At 39.5% G+C, this 21,587-nt stretch overlaps 1 protein-coding gene across 3 annotated transcripts in view; it reads left to right on the top strand.

The window, feature by feature from the left end:
• The window catches only part of KDM6A (lysine demethylase 6A), a 109,760-nt gene that overhangs the window by 67,748 nt on the left and 20,425 nt on the right, over nt 1–21,587 (top strand). For 2 of the 3 annotated variants that reach the window (XM_081858568.1, XM_081858567.1), the window contains 5 exons: nt 1,756–2,151; nt 7,438–8,213; nt 16,962–17,091; nt 18,852–18,957; nt 19,758–19,963. In XM_081858568.1, the coding sequence (XP_081714694.1) occupies nt 1,756–2,151; nt 7,438–8,213; nt 16,962–17,091; nt 18,852–18,957; nt 19,758–19,963 (1,614 nt within the window). Of the gene's footprint in view, nt 1–1,755; nt 2,152–7,437; nt 8,214–16,961; nt 17,092–18,851; nt 18,958–19,757; nt 19,964–21,016; nt 21,176–21,587 lie in introns of all 3 variants that reach the window. The other variant, XM_081858569.1, reaches the window with a different exon arrangement.

Genomic DNA, 21,587 nt, shown 5'->3' with positions numbered 1-21,587 from the left:
CAACAAGAATTTTCCCTTCCTTTATTTTCCCCTGCAGCTCTCTGCACCCCCCAAATCTGTTTCAGGGGATTTCCCAACAGTGGCGTGTGTGTTGGAGGCTGCAGGGGAGAGGAAAAGATGGTCTCTTGCACTAGTGGAAGTCTGTACATTGACATGCGCATAGGCAAGTGTTGGATGCAACCCATAGTCATGCCTCAAGAGCTCTGTGAATTCAGTGAGAACTTTTGACATCCTTTTTACTAAAATGTGTATGTTGAAGACATGCTAGCCACTAAGTGATAGTTAGAAGGTTTCTAACTAGTGTTAAACGTCTTGCTTCCCAACTAAAATGAATATGGCAATTAGTTAGTGTCCTGCAATAACTCATCACACAATGATTGATATAGTAGCATGCATTCAGACAGTGAAATTTAACCCATATGACTAGCGTAATGTGTGAACTCAGTCCTTAGATCTGATCGAGAATTTTATAAAAACAAAGAAATCTTCAATTTTTCTTGGATTGGAGGTCAGGGACTTCCTTCACCATATGATACAATATGGTGTCTAAGTGGAAATGCTGAAAGAGAACTATTTCATTTGCAGCTCCTACCAGCAGTCTGGAACAATCATTTTGAGGAACTGTTCTCCTCTGAAATCATATTTATTACATGATGATGTATGTACTGTCTCAGACTTCTCCAGACTCCCTCTGTTGGAAGGGAAAGGACCAGTAAGGCAGCATACATTATTATGCTCCTTTATTACATGCTATCACTTCTCTCCCCCTTTTCTCCACTTGTAGTATGGGTGAGATCCATATGTTTCTGGGCTCAATATTAAGAGCTGGTTTTGACATTTAAAGCCCTAAAATATTGTCACCTGGTATCTTTAAGGGCCACCTTATTTCATATGTGCCCCATCATATACCCTGGCATTGGGGACATTGCTCCAGCTGCCAGTGCTGAACGAAGTTTCATTGATGTCTACTAGGAGCAGATCTTTCTTGGTGAGGCTGCCAGTTTTGTGGAATGCCGCCTTCTGAGAGGTCTGCCAGGTCCTGATGCTGTGCTTTTTCAGAAAGCTTTTGGGCAAAACTGATTTTAGTTATTTGTGCTGACTGATGGCACTGTTAATAAAAATCTAGCAAAAATAAGCAATAATTATTGATCATGTTTTTAATTGTTTTAGACATGTGAATTGGTTTTTATTATGTATTTTGTGTTTCTAGTTTTAATGCCAACTCTGCATGTTGACTACTTTTCTATACTACTTGACAGGAATGATGCCCCCCCCCCAGTTCCTTGGAAAAAGAAGCATCAAATGTTCACAAATACTTATGAATATAAGATTGTTTTGCACCTGAGTACAACGTGTGTGCGTAATGTAGCTAAAGCAAGGTTTCCATGTTTCTTGTGTTACAAGTGCATAGATGACTTATGAACAGCACACATATTAGCAAATTGCAGCTTTTGCTTATAAAAGACTCACAAATGATCTTCTGACCTTTTAACCCTTAATGTATGTGCTATTTCAGAGAAAAAAACAGAAACATGGCATTATTAATAAGTCACTCTATCTGCTTGTAATGTATGACGCGCCATTTGTGACAGATTCACAGGAATCAGAAGAAAATCTTACATCCGCTAAGACCATTTACTTGAGTATCATAGTTTCAGTGTGTCATATCTATTTAACCAAAAAGCCCCTCATGAAATACATGATTCTGTAAGCTATTCTGCTAACATTCTTTATATTTTACTTGCTTTTTATTAGATGAGGCAGACGGGAGTTGCACAGGTACGATCTACTGGAATTGCTAATGGGCCAACAGCTGACTCGTCTTTGCCTACAAACTCTGTCTCTGGTCAGCAGCCTCAGGTTGCTCTAACCAGAGTGCCTAACATCACGCAGCATGGAATCCGTCCAACCTGCCCTGGGCAGCCTATGGCAAATGGACCCTTTCCAGCAGGCTCAGTTCCCTGCAGCACAGCAAGAACGCTGGGTAGTACAGACACTATTTTGATAGGCAATAATCACATAACAGGAAGTGGAAGTAATGGAAACGTGCCTTACCTGCAGCGAAACGCACTCTCTCTACCTCATAACCGCACAAACCTGACCAGCAGCGCAGAGGAGCCGTGGAAAAAACAACTATCTAACTCCACTCAGGTACGCACAATATTTTTTATGTTGTATAGCAGAATGTTAGTACAGGAATATATTTTTTGCAGGGTTTTTATCACATTCTATGGTCAGAAAGATCAGAAAACATTTGAATCTGCACATTATAATGGAAAGCTATTTATTTATATATTTTAAAGGAATGGAATGGAATAGAGTGTAATTATTTTATAAAAGTTTCATTGTCATTTCATTTTTGTACAGATGCTTGATGTATAAAATCGCAGGTTTTAAAAATAATATGGTCTACTAATTGCTTTGGTAAAATAGCATCTGTTTTAATCCTGATTTGTTTTCCAAGGCAATAAGGAACTGGTAATAAATATTTTTGTCAGGAAAATCATGAAATAATATTGCAGGCTAATTCTAAAAAAAACAAAAGCAGCAATTAATACAAAGCATAAGCACTTAGTTAAATACTTGGCACTATCACTGTTGTTTTTCTGAAATCGGAAAGCCAGGCTTCAGTATTTCCTAGCCATGTAATAACTTGTACTGGATAGTCATATGTTTTTAGTTTCACAATTAATCTTTATCAGCTGTCTTTGTATCTTGCTTTTTAAAATGTTTGGCTTTAATGTAGTGTTGAATTCATCGCTAGAGTAGCGGTTAATCACAGAGGTTACTTACTGGCCATGCATGTCTGCTTTTCTGGTACTAGCACAACAATTAAATTCTAAGCGCTATAAAAAGGTGTGCAAAGAGTAAATGGTTGAAAAAATGTTTCAGTATTCAACACTGTTCAGCTACATAACATATAGGTATACTATTGTTGATATCTTTGTAGTTTGGAGCCATGGTTTTTTTTAAGTGACCAGGACAAAAATCTAGAAATACTTTGGAACACCTTGAGAGTTTCCTCTGAAATTAACATTGCCTATCTCCTAGGTGTTCTCATTAAACAAATTAATTTAATCTCAAGGATGATCTTCATATTTAATTGGCACCCACGTTCAGTACTGGGTTCATATCACACATTCAGAATAAACCATACCATAATGGCTTTCACCCCTCTCCAATGAGAGCCTCCCACAGACTACTAGTGACTCTGGAAGGATCCAACTTTCCCTGAGGTTTTGAATTTCCTCTTGAGGACAGAGTAGAAAAAGGAAGGACCAGAAGCTGCAGAGAAAGAATTACACAGAAGCAGGCCCCCCCCCCCGAAAGAAAGCTCACCAAAAGACTTGTCTGTGACAGTCATGTGAGACACGGGTGGAAGCAGGCACATGAAACAACACAGCTGAAATAAAGAGTTGGTACTCTTTTGAAATCTCTCAGCCAGACGTGACCCATGGAAGATATGGAACATTCATCCTTAAACTAGCCCTTCTCCCAGAGTACAGCACAAATCCCAATCCAGTTTTCATGGTCCATTCTACTTGTTCTCTGGAAGCAAGAAGCACAGCAGCAATACCCTCAAGAGTGGAATTTTTCATTTTCGCTGTTTCTTCGTACCTGGAGTAGAAATGGATGCAATTGGGGGGGGGGTGTATGTGTGGAATGTTTAAAGGCCATTAAGACAAACCCCACTGAAAATGGAGATCACTTCCTGCTGTGGTTTTGCAGGCTAGACTTCAACATGGCGGAAGGCAGCTTTCTTGTGTAGCACTGTTCCCGCCCTGCTTTTGCCTGATTACCGTTATTTCTCACATGAATGTGATTACAGTGGTGCCTCGCAAGACGAAAAGAATCCGTTCCGCGAGTCTCTTCGTCTAGCGGTTTTTTTGTCTTGCAAAGCAAGCCCATTGACGGCTTAGCGGATTAGCGCTATTAGCGGTTTAGCGGCTTTTAGCAGCTTAGCGGATAAGCGGATAAGCAGCTTAGTGGCTTAGAAAAAGGGGGGGGGGAAACCTGCAGGAACTCGCAAGACATTTTCGTCTTGCGAAGCAAGCCCATAGGAAATTCGTTTTGCGAAGCACCTCCAAAATGGAAAACTCTTTTGTCTACCGAGTTTTCCGTCTTGCGAGGCATTCGTCTTGCGTGGCACCACTGTAACTGCTTTTACTGGGTGCGTTACAAAATCCAGCATGTTTGATTTTAAGTTTGATTTTTAAGCCACCTTAGTTGCCTTTCTATTACATTACATGGAGTGTTAGCCTCTTAAATTTGACAGTTCTCCAAGAGGCTAGACACTGTGGAATAGCAAAGAAGTCAACACCAGAAGTCATAGAATAATGTAACAAAGGCAGTAGAGCTTTGAATTGAACTAAAGGTGGTGTTTAGTCTCCGTCTCTCAAAGTCCTTTTGTTTCTGATTTTTATGTGATTTTATGTCAAGGTCAAATAGTTTCTGCCAAATTTAGTGTTTATTACGATAGACTCAGTTTGAGGCTGTTTGGCATAAACTCTGAAGAGCTGCTAAATGAAGATCAAGAAGATCAACACCTACACCCTCAGCAATTAGGCTTTAAAAACCCACCGCAAAATATCATACATACAATCGATTATATATTTTGTTAAGTGGTTTATCCATTTGTTCTTTATACATTTGGACGTCTTTGAAGATATCATCGCCAAACTCTGCACAAGGGTTCCTGAGCTGGGGGCAGCAGTTTTTGTTGAATCAAGCTGGTGGCCTGAAGTATGACTTCACCCAATATTTGGTGTGAGAGGTCCTAACTGCACCAATTTTAATGCCTCCAACGATACCATCACATGATGGACCCAGGTTGCACTCACGTAGACATCTTTGAAGATATTGTAACCCAATTTGGAATGACAGTTCCAGCCTACACCAATTTGGATACCTCTGACGATACTGTCACCCAGCTTGGCATGAGAGTTCCTGAGGTGGTGGACTTTGTCTATGTTTTGATGCTTAATACCATTTTGAAACAAGATCGGTTTTGAAATGTGAGTTGGCTGTCACTTCAGCCAGTTTGGGGTGTGATGGGTTCAAAGTATGCTGATGTGGATGCCTCCAAATATTTTAAGGGCTGTTGAGGTATTTGGTGTGAAAGGTTGCAAGTGTGCCAAATTTGATGCATCCTGGGATATTGTCACTCAACTAGGCATGATGGTTCCTGAGGTGGAGGCAGTGGTCCTTGTTTATATTTGGACGTCTGATGCCATTTTGAAACAAGATGGCAGACTGAAATGTGACCACCCAGTTTTGCATGGTGGTTCCAAAGTTTCCCAAGGTGGCGGTTTTGCCTGTGTTTGTATGCTGTTCGATGCAGTGAGCTATGTGTCAGTGACTGTGGCATAGCCCCAAACTGCAAATTACATTATCCATTTAAAAATCACATTTTTTTGTGGGGTAGGGTTGGAGTTTCTTTGAATTCCTGGGCAATGCCAGGCAGTCCATGCTAAGATGATATGGAAGAATATTAGCTGCAGCAGTTTAACAGTTCAAACTCTTGCATCTGAATGACAGTAGAAGCAGACAAACTTTTTTAATTTAGAACTCTTACAGAACAACCCACTGCCTACTCTACATGCAGCTCTTGAAGCCAAAAGGCTTTGCCATCCCTGCTTCAGTGGCTCTCAAATACAGAGCAATGAAGGTGGGGGGTAGTGACTCATTTCCAAAAAGCAGTAGGAAATGGAAGGGCTAAACTTTAACCATGCGGGGAGCCACTAAGTAAAGTGAATTGATTGGTTTTGAATAATTGTATTAATTGGGAATTAATTGATAGTGTTATAATTGGGCTATTACTGGGGAAATATTGGGAAACTAATAAAAATTTATTTGGCAAAAAAAGAAGAAGAAAGAAATTGAAAGGGAAAATACATCTCTTGGAGATAATTTCAGTAGGTGGAGGGGGCTTGAGAGAAGAGGATACAGATCGGGGGAGGAAGTATAAAAAGACGGTTATGCATGGGTTGAATATGAAAGTATCTTGATTTGCAAAAGTTTGTAATAATTAACAAACTTTTAATAATTAAATAGGCAAATCTTAATAAACAAGTAATTAAACAGTTATTTGCACATTAGAAAAGCTAGAATGCTTATCAAGCCACAGGTCACACTGCTTGCAACTGATGGAAAGTTATAGTCAAAAACACCTGGATGGTAATAGGTTGAAGAACACTGTTTCAGTATCATAAAAGAACAATGCAGCTTTTTTTACAGGTGCATCTCTCCATTTTGGAACTCCTTAGTTGGGTGTATTATTGCCTTAATGTTAATTTCTTGATAGCAAAGCTGTTTACATGTGCATATAGCCCCAGTTCACAGGGACTGGAATGAATCCAGATATTGTCTTCATTGCTAGGTTGCCTCAGATTTATAAATTTCTGACAATTAAATGCTTTTTTCATAGCTTGATGGAAAAGGTTATTTTCTAGGGTGTTTTTAGGTCATATAGAGATTTCAGGGCACATGGGTTGTTCTCTCAATTATTCTTGTTTAAGTAAAGTTGTAGAATTATGTCAGATCTTGAGTCTAAGGGTCAAAAATGTCTTGCTAAGGCCTGGTCGTTATAATATCCATAGTTTTTGAAGCTCTTAGGTTTTACAAACTAAGAGGGAGATAAGACATTTCAGTATTTGCAATCCACTTGTTTTTTAGATGGGACTTAAAGGTATTTGCTTTGCTATGCATTGTTAATTATTTAATGTATTTTGCAAATAGCCACTTGCTCTGTGGCCTATGGCACATAAGAATTGCCCTCAAGGCAAACAGTTGAGTTTCTAGTTAATGCCTTATTTTTCGCTCTATAAGACGCACCAGGCCATAAGACACACCTAGTTTTTGGAGGAGGAAAACAAGAAAAAAAAAATTCTGAATCTCAGAAGCCAGAATGGCAAGAGGGATTGCTGCGCAGTGAAAGCAGCAATCCCTCTTGCTGTTCTGGCTTCTGGGATAGCTGCGCAGCCTGCATTCGCTCCATAAGATGCACACACATTTCGCCTTACTTTTTAGAAGGGAAAAAGTGAGTCTTATAGAGCAAAAAATATGGTAGTTAATGCCATGTAGTGTTCTGGGATCTTTGCACGTGGCTGTCTGTCCTTATCCCTTCTCAAAATGAGCTTCATGTTCAACAGTTAGTTCTGTAGTGCTGTCTCAGCTCCCTTTGCAAGAGGTTGGGGATGTGAAGGCAGCTTCTTCCCACTGACATTTTAATTTCAAGATTGCTTTTGTGAGCACACAACATGTTTCCATTTACTTGAAAATGTGTGTTTAAAACTAATGAAAAATGTGCAAATTACATTTGATTTCTGTCATGCAGTGTTTCTGTGCAAGTATTTAACTTACATACAACCAGGGATGTTCAAGGTTGTTATTATAGATAGAGATATTTAAATACTAAACTATTTTTCTTTTCTTTAGGGGCTTCACAAAGGTCAGAGTTCACATTTGGCAGGTCCTAATAGTGAACGACCTCTTTCTTCCACTGGGCCTTCCCAGCATCTCCAGGCAGCTGGCACTGGTATTCAAAATCAGAATGGACATCCTACCATGCCTAGCAATTCAGTAACACAGGGGGCTGCTCTCAATCACCTCCCCTCTCACACTGCTACCTCAGGTGGACAACAAGGCATTACCTTAACCAAAGAGAGCAAGCCTTCAGGAAACACATCAGCAGTGCCTGACACAAACAGGCATTCTGGAGAGACACCTAACAGCACTGCCAGTGTAGAAGGACTTCCTAATCATGTCCATCAGGTGACGGCAGATGCTGTTTCTAGCCCTAGCCATGGAGATTCTAAGTCACCAGGTTTACTTAGTTCAGACAATCCTCAGCTCTCTGCCTTGTTGATGGGAAAAGCCAATAACAATGTGGGTACTGGAACCTGTGACAAAATCAATAACATTCATCCACCTGTTCATACAAAGACTGAGAATTCTGTTGCCTCCTCACCATCTTCAGCCATTTCCACAGCAACACCTTCTCCAAAATCTACTGAACAGACTACCACAAACAGTGTTACCAGCCTTAACAGCCCTCATAGTGGACATGCAGTTAACGGAGAGGCGTTGGAGGACTCCCAGAGCCCCATAAAAACCAACCCTCCTCTTATTGTTCAAAAGACTAATCCCCAGATCATACCATCAATGTCGGTATCAATATATCCCAGTTCTTCAGAGGTTCTAAAAGCATGCAGGTAAGTGATCAAACTCCTCTAAAAGAAAATCTATAATTTTATGTTCCAAGTGATTTTAAAAAAAATGGTTGAAGTTGCTATTTGAAGGAATCTGAAGTATTCAGCTGTAACTATAAATTAATTTTTACCTACTGTAGATCTTATTTGAGAATGACTTGTTTCGAAGTTGTTTAGAATAAAGTTAGCTTCAGCTATAACTTGGTTGGGGGGGAGAGAATTAAATGAAATTTATGTTGGTATACGGAACAATAACTAGCTTGAAATGTATATACTGAAAATATGTATTTATGACCTATTAGTGAACTTAAATGTTTATTTGTCAGACTTTAGAAACTCCTAGGATTTCTATTACAGAGATTAAGGCCAGGAAACAAAGGGCCATGGAATTAGTTTCTTTATTCTAGAGAATCTCTATAGTTTGGTTTTCCTGGAACAACAGCTACAAATTATGTATGACATACTGCTGCCTGGCATATTGAATTGCATAAACAAATATACAATTTTTGGCATAGAAACTGCTTTGGTTGCCCTGTATGATAACCTCTGTTGGGAGAAAGACAGGGGAAATGTGTCCCTGTCAATTCTCCTCTACCTCTCAGCAGATTTCGATACCATTGACAATGGTCCCTTTCTGGAATGGCTGTCCAAATTAGGGGTGATGGATATATATGTCCAGAGGGTGATGTTTGGAGAGTGTTATTTGACCCCATGGAGCCTACAATTTGGGGTTCCTCAGGGTTCAATTTTATTCCCTGTGTTGTTTAACATCTGCATGAAACCTCTGAGTGGGGTAATCCAGTGTTTTGTAGTACGTTGTCAGCAGTGTGCTGATGGCATCCAGCTATGCTCTTCCTTTACATCCGCATATGAGTCAGTGGATGAGCCAAGAAACCGGAGGTAATCCTGACTAAGAGTGTGGTTCCCTAGACCAGATGGATTGGATGTTGCCTGCTCTTTATGGGGTTACAGTCCCTCTGAAGGAGTTGGTACACAGCTTGGGGTCCTTCTGGATCCATTGTTGTCACTACAGGCTCAGGTGACCTCAGTGGCATGCAGCACCTTTCATCAGCTTTGGTGGTGGCTGAGCTGTGCCCCTATCTGAACAAGGATAGTCTAACTTCTGTTTTCTGTGCTGGTAGCAGTTCAAAAGCATGTCAAAGTGCAAGTAGATAAATAGGTACTGCTCCGGCGGGAGGTAAACGGCATTTCCATGCCCTGCTCTGGTTCGCCAGAAGCAGCATAGTCATGCTGGCCACATGACCCAGAAGCTGTACGCCGGCTCCCTCAGCCAGTAAAGCGAGATGAACACTGCAGCCCCAGAGTCGTCCACGACTAGACCTAACGGTCAGGGGTCCCTTTACCTTTACCTTAACCTTCAGGTTAGATTATTGCAATGCATTATACCTGGGGCTGCCTCTGAAGATAGTTTGGAATCCTCAGCTGGTGCAGAATTCGGCAATCAGGTTGCTCACTGGGACGAGACAGTTTGAGCATGTAACACTGATCCTGGACCAACTGCACTGACTGCTAGTTAGTTTCCGGGCTCAATTCAAAGTGTTTGTTTTGACCTATAAAGCCTTAAATGGCTCAGGACCGCAGTGCCTCAAGGACTGCCTCTCCCCATATGGGGAGATCATCCTCTGAGGCCCTTCTTTGTGTGCCTCTGCTGCGAGAGATCTGGAGGGTGGCAACACAAGAATGGGCCTTTTCTGTAGTGGCTCCCTGCTTATTGATTGCTCTCCCCAGGGAGGCTTGCCTGACACCTTCATTACATATCTTTAGGTGCTAGGCAAAAACATTCCTGTTCTCCCAGGCCTTTGGCCAATTAAACCATCTATTTTGAATTCTCGGGGGGTATTGTTTTTGTTTGTTATTATGGTATGCATTTTTTGTGTTTTTTATATTATAAACTGTCCGGTGATCTTCACAGGAAGGGTGGTATTGAATTAGTAGTAGTAGTAGTAGTAGTAGTAGTAGTACTCCACCCATCTGACTGGGTTGCCCTAGCCACTCAGGGCAACGTCATAAAACGTTAAACATTAAAAGCTTGCCAATACAGGGCTGCCTTCAGATGTCTTCTAACAGTTGTATAGTAAAGGGTAGTTGGCCTCAATTCAAAGGAAAATTGGAAATTCCCTTGGGTAAATATAAGTTCCTGGTCAACCCTAAACTAGCTCTTTCGATCCTGCCCAGTAGCTGTCACAGTGCTTCAGAACTTTTGTGTGCAGTGTCGTCCTCTTTTACTCTGCCCCTTAATAATTGCAACTATAAGATGCAGGGGAGTAGTGTTGACTTTCTGTGACTCTTAACAGATACGCAACCCCCCTCCCCAATTTTTTCCTAGTGTTTATGTATGTAATGTGCTCTCCCCCCTACTCTTTTTTACATTCTCCCTGCCATCTGAGGTAACACAGAGGGAAGAAGATTACTACAGAAGCACAGTTGGGCCTTAGAAATGAGAGGGTCCAGAACCCTGAAGTTGGATTAAAGGCTAACATTTATTATGACATAAGCTTTCTTGGATTAGCGTCTATTTAATCATATTCAAGGAATGTTATCCTTGAGTGACAGGTATAAATACTAATGGATGTAGAGAGAGGTTAAAAATTTGCACCCATGAGTTTCTTTTCCTGTCAACTAAGGATAATGTTCAATGCATCTGATAAACGGGACTCTTAATTCATGAAAGTTTATGCCATAATAAATTGGTTAGCCTTTAAAGTGCTACAATATTCTTTGTTTACATTAGAATGGACAAGAAAATATAAAGTAGGGTAGGAGAAGGAAGAAAAGCGTTGGGGACTGACCGATAATGTAAGAGATCATAGAGCAGCAGGTGCAACAAGGCTCCTAATGTCATGTTACTGAATTCTATAGTCGTGTATATTATGTGTAAAGATTTGTTGTAAAGCTACTGAATTTCAGCATCTGTCTTAATTGCTGGGAATCCCTTTGCTACCTGCATTCTGCTTTTTAATCTGTCCTTTTAAACCTATTCTTATTTGAAAGATGTTCCATTGAATGATGCTTGCCATTAAATTTCTGTTCATTTTTTCTACGCTGTGCTCTATTAAGATGAGATTAACGAGAACTGTATATTGTTGGAAGCATGAGCTACCACTTGTAGGCATTTTATGATATATTCTGCATTATTTCACCCTCCATTGATTCTTAAGGAGCCCGGGGCAGCAAACAACAAGTTTAAAATCAATGAGAAAAATTAAATACTTGAATAAAATATTTACAGGTAATTCCTAGTATAAATATTGGTAAAATGTTTTATTAGATTTTAAATATTCAGTTAATATCCTTGCATTCTTTTAACATGCTCGGTAAAAGTATAGCACTCCTAATTTGCTGAGCAAACTTGTTAGCAACAGTGAAATTTCATTTCTGACTAGTTACACACCCTTTTCATTTACTGCCATGCCCCCAATAGTGCATTAAATAAAGATACTGTTGCTTTCCAGGAACTCCATCTGCACACGAGACAAGCTGTGTAGAACATTTGTATATAGCTCTGTGTTCCATTTTATATTTAGTAGCTTTATGTTTAATATTTATAACCTCAGTAGCACGTGAGTGAAGGGTTTTATGTATTAGTAGCATATATGTTTTAGCCTAGACACATAAGAACTTGTTTTTCAAAGCTTGACTGTGAATTGCAACTTAATAGAAGTCATTGCTGAGGCTTTGTTAATATCTCACTTAAATCTTATATTTTGTTTTGCTTAAAAATAAGGTGTGACTTCTGGAAATGGAAAGAGAATTGTAAGCAAATATATAATCTACACATTGGACCTTAGCATAGATACAACCCTACTGGGCTCAGTACAGTGGTGCCCCGCAAGACAAATGCCTCGCAAGACGAAAAACCCACTAGACGAAAGGGTTTTCCGTTTTGGAGGTGCTTCGCAAGACGAATTTCCCTATGGGCTTGCTTCGCAAGACAAAAATGTCTTGCGAGTTTTTCCGACTTTTTTCCCCTCCCCCCCCTTTTTCTAAGCCGCTAAGCCGCTTATCTGCTTATCCGCTAAGCCGCTAAAAGCCACTAAAAGCCACTAAAAGCCACTAAGCCACTAATAGCGCTAATCCGCTAAGCTACTAATGGGCTTGCTTCGCAAGACGAAAAAACCGCTAGACGAAGAGAGTCGCGGAACGGATTCTTTTCGTCTTGTGAGGCACCACTGTATTGCCTTAGTTTCCAAGCCTTCCCATCCTTATTCTTTTATTATTGTTTCTTGTGATTACCAAAATCTTTAAAATCCATTTGAATGTTAGTCTTGCAATCATCTAAAATGTTATCTCCCTATTTGAAATGGTTTCACAGCAGCTAATTAATAACTTGGCCATTATTAATTTAATAGCAGTATATTAGTAAATATTTAACAACAGAGCTTATTAATATGTTGTTGATTAATGAATCCTTTGCTGCCATTCTGCTCACTGAATGACTTGTGAACTAGCAGAGGCTTTCCATACTGGAAGTCCAGCAGGGTACGGGTGTTCTTCAATTCCTCCTCCCCCCCTGCAACCTTCCCTACAACGTTACACACTGTTCTGGAGGGTTCTCCAACCTTCTAGAACAGATATTTTACAAGTGTAGGGAGCAGAAAAGGTTAGCAGAGTTTGGAAAAATATTCCCCCATCCCCTCCCTTTAAGTTAGGCAATGCCTTCTCTGGATGGACAGTCATTTTGCGAGTGGGAGCAGAACATAGGATTTCACACTATATTTAATAGAGTTAAAACCTTTCTAAGCATCTCTATTCACCTTCCTTGAATATAATTTGTTTTCCCCATTTTTTCCCCTTTGCGTATACTTGTAAGGCCCGAGAAGATTAAAAGGATTTCAGATTTATTTCTAGAAGTTATAGAAAAATAACATATTGTTTGACAAAGTGGAATGAAGAAAGGTGGTTAATACTGTGGTTAATTCAGCCTTAAAAAATAACTAAACAGAAGCCAGACATACACATCCCAAACTTCTCATCCTCTTCCCGCCCACGTCACTGTAGTGTTATGCACACAATTCTACTGTCTCCTTAGGATGAGAGGGTTGGGGAGAGTGCATGCAACTATTACAATACTGCTCTACCATATCACTTGCTGTCTGGCATGCAGCTTTAAATGGCCTGAAAGAGGAAAGACAGAAAAGATAGAGCGGTGTGGCAGAAGAATGGTTGGTGTAGTTGCAACTTGTCTACTCCCTTGGAAGCAATTGTTATTTGCTCCAGGTGAATTGGGAAATCCTCAAAGATTCTTCAGGAATAAAAGATGGTTTATATTTTAGGCATAAAAAAAAAATTGTATTCATAACACTAAATGTTGGTCTTCTTTATATTCTGATTTCATTGACATTTCTCTGCAATACATTATTTCTGACAACTTATTTTGAGGTTATTTTTTTGGGCAACACATTATTTTGTTAATTTTTCTTAACAGACAACGCAGGAAGCACTGAACAAAGTTCTCTTAACACCTTACCAATAGAAGAATAATTATAATTACAATTACCATTTTTCTCTGTAGCTTTTCATTTTTATTTTGGTTCACTTAGCATATCAAACCCTCCAGAAATTAATATATTCTAACAATTAATATATTCTAACAATAGATTCCAGAATTAAATAAATATTATTAAATTTTATAACACATCTATTGAATTGTAGTGTTTAAATCAAAGAAATTGTTGTTTTTGGACAATTGATCAGTTGCCTGCTTTGGATGGGGTTGTACTCACTTGAAAAGCAGGTTTGTAGTTGGGGTACTTCTGGATCCATCTTCGTCACTAGAGGCTCAGGTGACCTCAGTGGCTAGTGCCTTCTGCCAGCTTTGGGTGGTAAAACAGCTACAGCTGTTTATGAACCAGGGTTGCCTGACCACTGTCATCCATGCACTGGTAACCTCTGAGTTGGATTACTCAAATTCACTTTTTGTGGGGCTGCTCTTGATGCTTGGTCCAGAAGCTGCAGCTGGGGCAGGATATTGCCAGCATGTTACCCCACTGTTGAAACAATTGCACTGGCTGACAATTATCTACTGGACTAAGTTCAAGGTGGTGCTTTTGGTGTATACAGTAGACGCTCGGGTTGTGAACGTGATCTGTGCGGGAGGCACGTGCGCAACCCGCAGCGCCGCGTCTGCGCACGCGCAGGTCGCGATTCAGCGCATGCGCAAAGCGTGATTTAGTGGTTCTGCGCATGTGCGAGCGCCGAAACCAGGAAGTAACCCGTTCCGGAACTTCCGGGTTTGGCGCAGTGCGCAACCCAAAATCACACAACCTGAAGCATCTGTAACCCAAGGGATGACTGTAAATTGCTATTCAGCTTGGGGCTGGGATATCTGAAATATCATCTCATCCTTTATATGCCAAATTGACCCCCTGCACTCTACAGATGAAGATCTTATCAGATCTACACCATGTCAGACTAGGGCCTTCACTGTTGTGGCACCTAGCCTTTGGAACTCCCTCCCCTTGATTTATTATTCTTATTACTACCACCACTACTACTACTACTAGACAGGCATCATCTCTGTTCTCTTTTTGGCACCTCCTGAAGACCGTACTCTTTTCAGTTGCCTTTTAAGCTGAGATCTTTCCCAATCTGTATCTGTATTGGATTTGTTTTAAATGTTTCTATTGTTTTATCACTAGGTGTTTGCTTCCCTGGGCTCATTTGAGAGGAAGGTGGGATATGGTGGTGGTGGTGATGATAATGACAGTTCTCAGGATGATCTCCTGTTAGCATAAAGTCAGCATAAAATTGGACCCCCTGCTTTGGGGGTTGCTTTGGAGAGAAGCAGCATATTGAATTTTGATATTGAATATGGGCAGGGAAGATTTCCTTTTGACCATTCTTCTCCGGCTTTGTGCCCTCCAGATGTTGTTGGACTGCAGCTCTCATCACCCCCAACCATTGGCCATTCTGGATGGGGCTAGTGATAGTTGTATTCTAAAATATCTAGAGGGCACTAGGTTGGGGAAGGGTGTTTTGATTGTGATCTGCTTAAAAGTTCAATCCTGGCTTGTATAAGTAAATAATAATAATGTAATGCTGATGTTTTCATCCAGCCACTACTCCTTCCCCAAATACTTCTTTTTCATCTGTTCTTTGCTATATGCAGTCACAGCTGTTTAATTAAATCTTTTGACTACCTCACATCAAATATTATAAAAATAGAATGTTTCTAGAGATGTCAAAAAAGACCCCGCAGCATATTTATCATTCTAGACATTTCCTGTACTGTTATGAAACTTCTGAAATTGAATAAAGCTTATCTCATGAGATCTGCAAAACACGGTAGGGCTTATTTGCACATCACTTTAAACCATAGTCAAACTAAACAATCTTTAAAATGTGATCGTGCATCAAGCCAGAGCACACTGCTGAAATTCATGAGTTCATTCCATGCACCACTTCACTCTACCACCTCTCCTGCTGGTGTCACGCTCCTGGTAGCAAATTGGTGGTTTAGCTTACTTTGAAACCATGAGTGGTAAGCCATGAACAAAATCAAGGTTTATTTGGAAAGAAACAAACCATGAACCAGGTTCAGACAGTACACTAAACTAAGCCATTGCTTGTCTCCTGGCAGCACAGCAGCTGTAAACCACAGCACCTTTAAACCATAGTTTAGTTTTACTATGGTGGATCAGACCATAGTTAGTGGCTACAATTACTCCTTTTTTAAAGTTTTAATAGATTTGTTGTAATGCAGTCATACCTCTGGTTGTGAACGTGGTCTGTGCAAGAGGCACGTTTGCATTCTGCAGCCTGAAGCACTATGTCTGTGCACGCGCATGACGTGATTCAGCGCTTCTGCGCATGTGCATGACATTTTGTGATTCTGCACATGCGCAAGTGCCGAAACCCAGAAGTAACCCCTTCCGGTACTTCCACATTCGGCGTGGTCCGCAACCCAAAAATGCACAATCCGCAGCTTTCGTAAGCTGTACCAGTTTTGCTCTGTGTTGTTTTTTTTAAAGAGAAGAGTTGGGTTTGGACTTCAAATTTTCCACCACCCCTAGCCATGGCATAACTCTGATATTTGTATGAATGCAGACCCTTTTGAATGTGTATGTGTGCCCATGTACTCATGTGCATGTGCTTTCCTGTATTCTGTCAGAAGGATTTACTGGTCACATAGCTGTGTTCTTTGCTATCTACCTTCTTTCCGGCTGTTCTTCTCTATCCCTCCCTTCTGGGCTATGAAATGGGGAGGTGAATGAAGTTCGCAGTTAGCTCTTTGCTTTTAGCAACTAGATGCGCGCATCTACCTTTGCTCTGTTTCCTACTCCTCTGAGTGCACTGATACCTTTGAATATATTTATGTTGATGCTCTCTGAACCTAATTAGATGTCTTCCAACTTTCCAAGAGTTGCATCCAACATTAGTTCTATTCAGAGTAAAAACCAAAGAAATTCATGGACATGACTTAACTTGGGTTCATCAACTCTGAGTAGAACTAACATTGGCTACAGCCCCATGTGAACAAATGCTCCTTTAAAATGGAGACAATAATCTACTTAATGTTTCAAGTTAATAATCTATTTTTCAGATAACTGCTATTGAAATTGATCTTAAACTCAAATATAAAAAGTTCATATATATGTATAGAGAGTGTGTGTGTTTTTCACACTTGATAATCAGTTCACTTTTGAACTTAAATTGTATTTATAGTAATTAAAGGTTCATATTTTTCTGCATTCATTAGGTGTTTGTATAACCGTTTTTGTTTCTCCTTAGGAATCTGGGTAAAAATGGCTTATCTAACAGTAGCATTTTATTGGATAAATGTCCTCCTCCAAGACCACCACCACCTCCATATCCTCCCCTGCCAAAGGACAAGCTTAATCCACCTACACCTAGTATTTATGTAAGTATCGTCTAGACAGTTGTAAGAACATTTTGTTGCCTTTTAAAATAAAAGACTATATGCTGATCATGTTTTACTAGAAATAAGCTAGTTCATTAAGCTAGTTGAAAAGAATATGAGAATAAGTGAATTCAAGAGAAAAATAAACTTTGAATAACTATCATGTTTAAATTGGGTATTCAAGATTTAGATAAAAGTATTCAAAGTTAGGGACATAATATTGGCAATCTATAGAATAAGAATGGAAACAAGGTGATAATTTGCTGGTTAAAATTGTATAATTTTGGAACGCAGGAGCGAGAGATGTGAGGAAGCCCAAAAAGCGAAGAAAATATTTTTACTATAAGATGTTAACTGTATTTCTGTTGTTGTTTTTTTGTTCTGTTTTCTGTTTATTCTGGTTTTTATTTTATTGTATTAAGAAAATCTTCAATAATTTTTTTTTTTTTAAAAAAAGAAATACTCTTGTTATAATCCATAAAACTCTTTAGATTTATAAAGGGCCTAGTACGCATCAAAACATTTTTCACAAAGCATATTGTCTTGTACCCACCTCCCAGTGCTGCATTTTAAACAGCTTTTCAAAGTGGTTTATAAAGCAAAATGACTTATTAAATGCAAATACTGTAAAGGGATAGGAATTCTGCTGAACAAAAAGAGCTCATCAGGCTCATGGCCTGGCCGCTATTTTAATACCTATTTTGGAAACCACCTGGAAATGCAGGTTTATAACATGGAATAAATCTTTCAGTGTCTATGTTTGTATGTGATATTAACTATGGTTTAGCAGGCTGTGAACAAGCCTAGCTTCCTCCCACATCTGCGCATTCCCAGATCTGCCTCTCTTTCCACACAGCCAGACCCAGAACTTTGGTTTACATTTACAATGGTTAGTTCAAACCATTCAGTTTCAAAAACCATGGTTCAAAGTGGGCTTGCTTTAAACTAGGGTTGTGGAACCTGTGGTCCTCCAGATGGTTTTAGACTCCAACTGGCTGATCCAACAACGTTTGGAGGGAACAGGTTCTCCACCCTTGCTTTACACTTGACATTAACTACAGTTAACTAACTACAGTTTGTCATTACAAACCAAAAATAGAAGCAAAATATTATGTGAGCCTAATAGGTCTCATGAAGCTGGACTCATTTTGGTCTCAGAGAACCATAGTATAGCAGGATGTTCAAATGCAGTCATTGTATGCTTAACATTTTACATTCTGGAATTCAGATTATGTATCTCTTTGTTTCTGTCTCTGACAAATATTTCAGTTGCCAACATATTCCTATAACATACATAACCTTGTAACTTTCTAAATACTGCAATAAGTACTTTTTCTATAGCATCTAGGAAAAAACAACCACACACTAGAGAGCACACATCTTGTATCATTGCAGAACAGTTGCATGATGAACTGCTACTGCTTTCTGCATATCATTTTAGCCAGTGCTTTTTTTTCCTGGGGGGTACGCATATCCCTAAACATTTTGTGAGTCTTTGTCCATTTGTCCATTTACTGTATTTATTTTTCCTGATTTTCTTGAGTCAAAATGAGAGTACCCCTAAACATTCTTTTAGAAAAAAAGCACTGATCTAAGTATACTTCTTGAAGTATCCTTAGCAACCTATAAATAACTTCTAATGAGTAGCAATACCATGCCATGATGCATGTAATTGTTAGGAAGCATTATGACAAGGGACTGATACTACTCTGCATTCTATTTCCTTGCATTAATACTGAACTTTCTCTTTACTTTTGTAGTTGGAAAACAAGCGTGATGCTTTCTTCCCACCTTTACATCAGTTTTGTACAAATCCGAACAATCCTGTTACTGTAATACGTGGCCTTGCTGGAGCTCTTAAATTAGGTAAGTTTGAGTTAGAAAGATTTACTTTGTTTGGGCTGTATTGAACTAAGTCAAATGCAGTGTATGGCCATGGAAATCGGTTGACTTGTCCATTGATTTTTAAGGGTCTACTTATGTATGATTTAATTGTACATGGCCCTATATTAAGATATTTTTCTTTAATACAAATATTTGGAAGTGGAGGTGCTCCTAAAGTACTTAAAGCTCACTTGGTCTGTGTATTTTTGTTTTCATATAGTTTATGGTAACATGTCTTTTAGTTGCCAATGCATAAAACAGTAAAAATGTACTGAACTGGAACTGGTAAGGTATGTTCTATGAACTCAACTGCCTATCTAACTCTGCAAATTCAAACTGCTCAGTAATTTTTATTGATCTCTAACCAATACTGCAGCACACAATTTTAGACTCTGGACTTACAGTGCTCTGCTCCCCTGGCCTTTAGATGGTAATGTGTATTATGTCACTTATTTCAAAATATGGTGAGCCAGTTCTGCTGCACTGAGGGGCTCTTCTGCTGATGCTGCTGGGTAGGGTCCTGGACATCTGCCACAGGTTTTGGTAGCTTTTTGCTTTGTGAAATCTACCATCCTTTTAAAGGAGATTTGGCTGAAGAAAGTTTTCTGAAAACCTGAAACTGTTCAGCAGGTTTTGATTCAGCTGAGAAATATTTATTGAATTGATCATGTATTAATGTACTCATAGCTAGTACTGTCTAAAGCTTTAGCTTGCTTACTTATTTATCTCTGCAGTTCATGCAGCAAAAGAGCTCTCAGTTTAAGTACATGCTTGTTCCCTAGATCTAGGACTCTTCTCTACCAAAACATTGGTAGAAGCTAATAACGAACACTTAGTCGAAGTAAGGACACAGCTATTACAACCATCGGATGAAAACTGGGACCCCACTGGAACAAAGAAAATATGGCGTTGTGAAAGCAGTAAATCTCAAACTACCATTGCTAAATATGCACAGTACCAGGCCTCTTCATTCCAGGAATCATTAAGGGTAAGTAGGGCATTATAATTTATTTGTCAATTAAGATCTGTTCCTGATCTGTATCATATAGGCACACTTTACTCCAAAAGCATAGGTTTTTGAGATACAGTAGAATATGTACAGTCATTTACAGCAGGATAACCAAGGTGGCTAAAATACCTTGTCGTTTGCAGTTAGGTCCTCCTTTGAGGTTCTAAGCATGATAAAAAGTTATTATTAACATTTTAGAAAATAAACATTCCTTACCTTTATAAGACAACCTAACATTTGTTTGTTTGTTTGTTTGTCTATTAAATTTCTATATCACCCTTCATCCAAAGTTTACAAGGTGGTTTACAATATAAAACCACAAAAATGCATACAGTATGAACAAACAAAAACAACACCCCCCCCCCAGTATTTTTATATATTGAAAATGTTATTCTTAAATGTGGAGAAATCACGCTTGCTTGCACTGTTTTTATATTTGGTACAGGACAACCTGCAATCTGCTATACGTTAGCAGTTGCATTCTGTTCGCTTTTATGCAGTTGCCACAACATTTACCATATTGAGGAAGAAAACTCTGTTTGCCAAGTTGTTTCATGCTTTATGAAAACTATACCGGGGTGTGTGCCTGTGTTTCTAACTACTAATATCTAGCACAGTCTTGGAACATGGGCTGCCTTGAGAGAGCTTAAGAGGTATACAAACCCAGTAATATTAGCGGGCTGATGCACGTATAAGAGAACAGTGAAAAACAACCTTTGCTTGATAAACAGATACAATTTGAAATTATTTGTGCGAAATTATTTGGAGGGGGGGTTTAGATTACTGCAGGAAATGAGAAACAAAGGAACAAAAGATAGACATTGTAATATTAAATCTAAAATACTTACTAAGAGAATGTAGCCTGGGGTTACATATGGTGGAAGAATGTGAAAGAACCAACAGGGGCTGTGAGCAAGGCAAAAAATGGTGACAAAAGAAATGGAAGCTGGACTGGTTTGGTGGGTGGGTACATTCTGAGATTCTGTTAGTACTTTGTTGGGCTGATCAGGGACACAAATGGGATTTTTCTAGATTGCCAATGGTGATGGGGGAAATGGGATATCCACTGAAGATTTTCGGCTGCTGGTTGGAGAAGGGAGCCAGCATTGTATTCTCCCAGATAATTCCAACGCTGTTGGAGGGTGGGGGCTTCCAGAAGCATTAAGCCTCTTTGATTCTGAGGGCAAAAAGGTAAGCTAGAAAGATCAGAGAATGTGTCAAAGCATTGAGCGCAATAGAACTGTGGGTGGTTCATGAGTGGGGCCCTACTTTTCCAAGTGGAAAACGTAGGGAAATGAAACATGTCCGAATAGTTTTTGGACAAATGTAATACTGTTAGATGAAAAGGAATGTCTCAAAGGCTTTCTGGTTTTTTATATGTTAGATAGTAAAACGTTAATCTGTAGTGGAGCAACCACCACATCCAATTCCCCACTGGCTAACTGTGGCTGAGGCAGAGACCTTCTTCTCTTTTCTCCCTTTTCCCACTCCAATTGACATACTTGTGAGAAATAAGGGTTACACTAACCCAGGGCAAGAGTAGACCTGGACCCGCCCTTTTAAGGGACCTGTTGGGGGAATGAAGTCTTAGGATCTTTTGGCT

This window comes from Podarcis erhardii (assembly GCF_964252035.2).
Source record: "Podarcis erhardii genome assembly, chromosome: 4".
In the NCBI taxonomy this organism is placed as follows: domain Eukaryota; kingdom Metazoa; phylum Chordata; class Lepidosauria; order Squamata; family Lacertidae; genus Podarcis; species Podarcis erhardii.
Note: the sequence above shows the minus strand (reverse complement) of the source record. Positions and strands in the feature narration are given on the sequence as shown.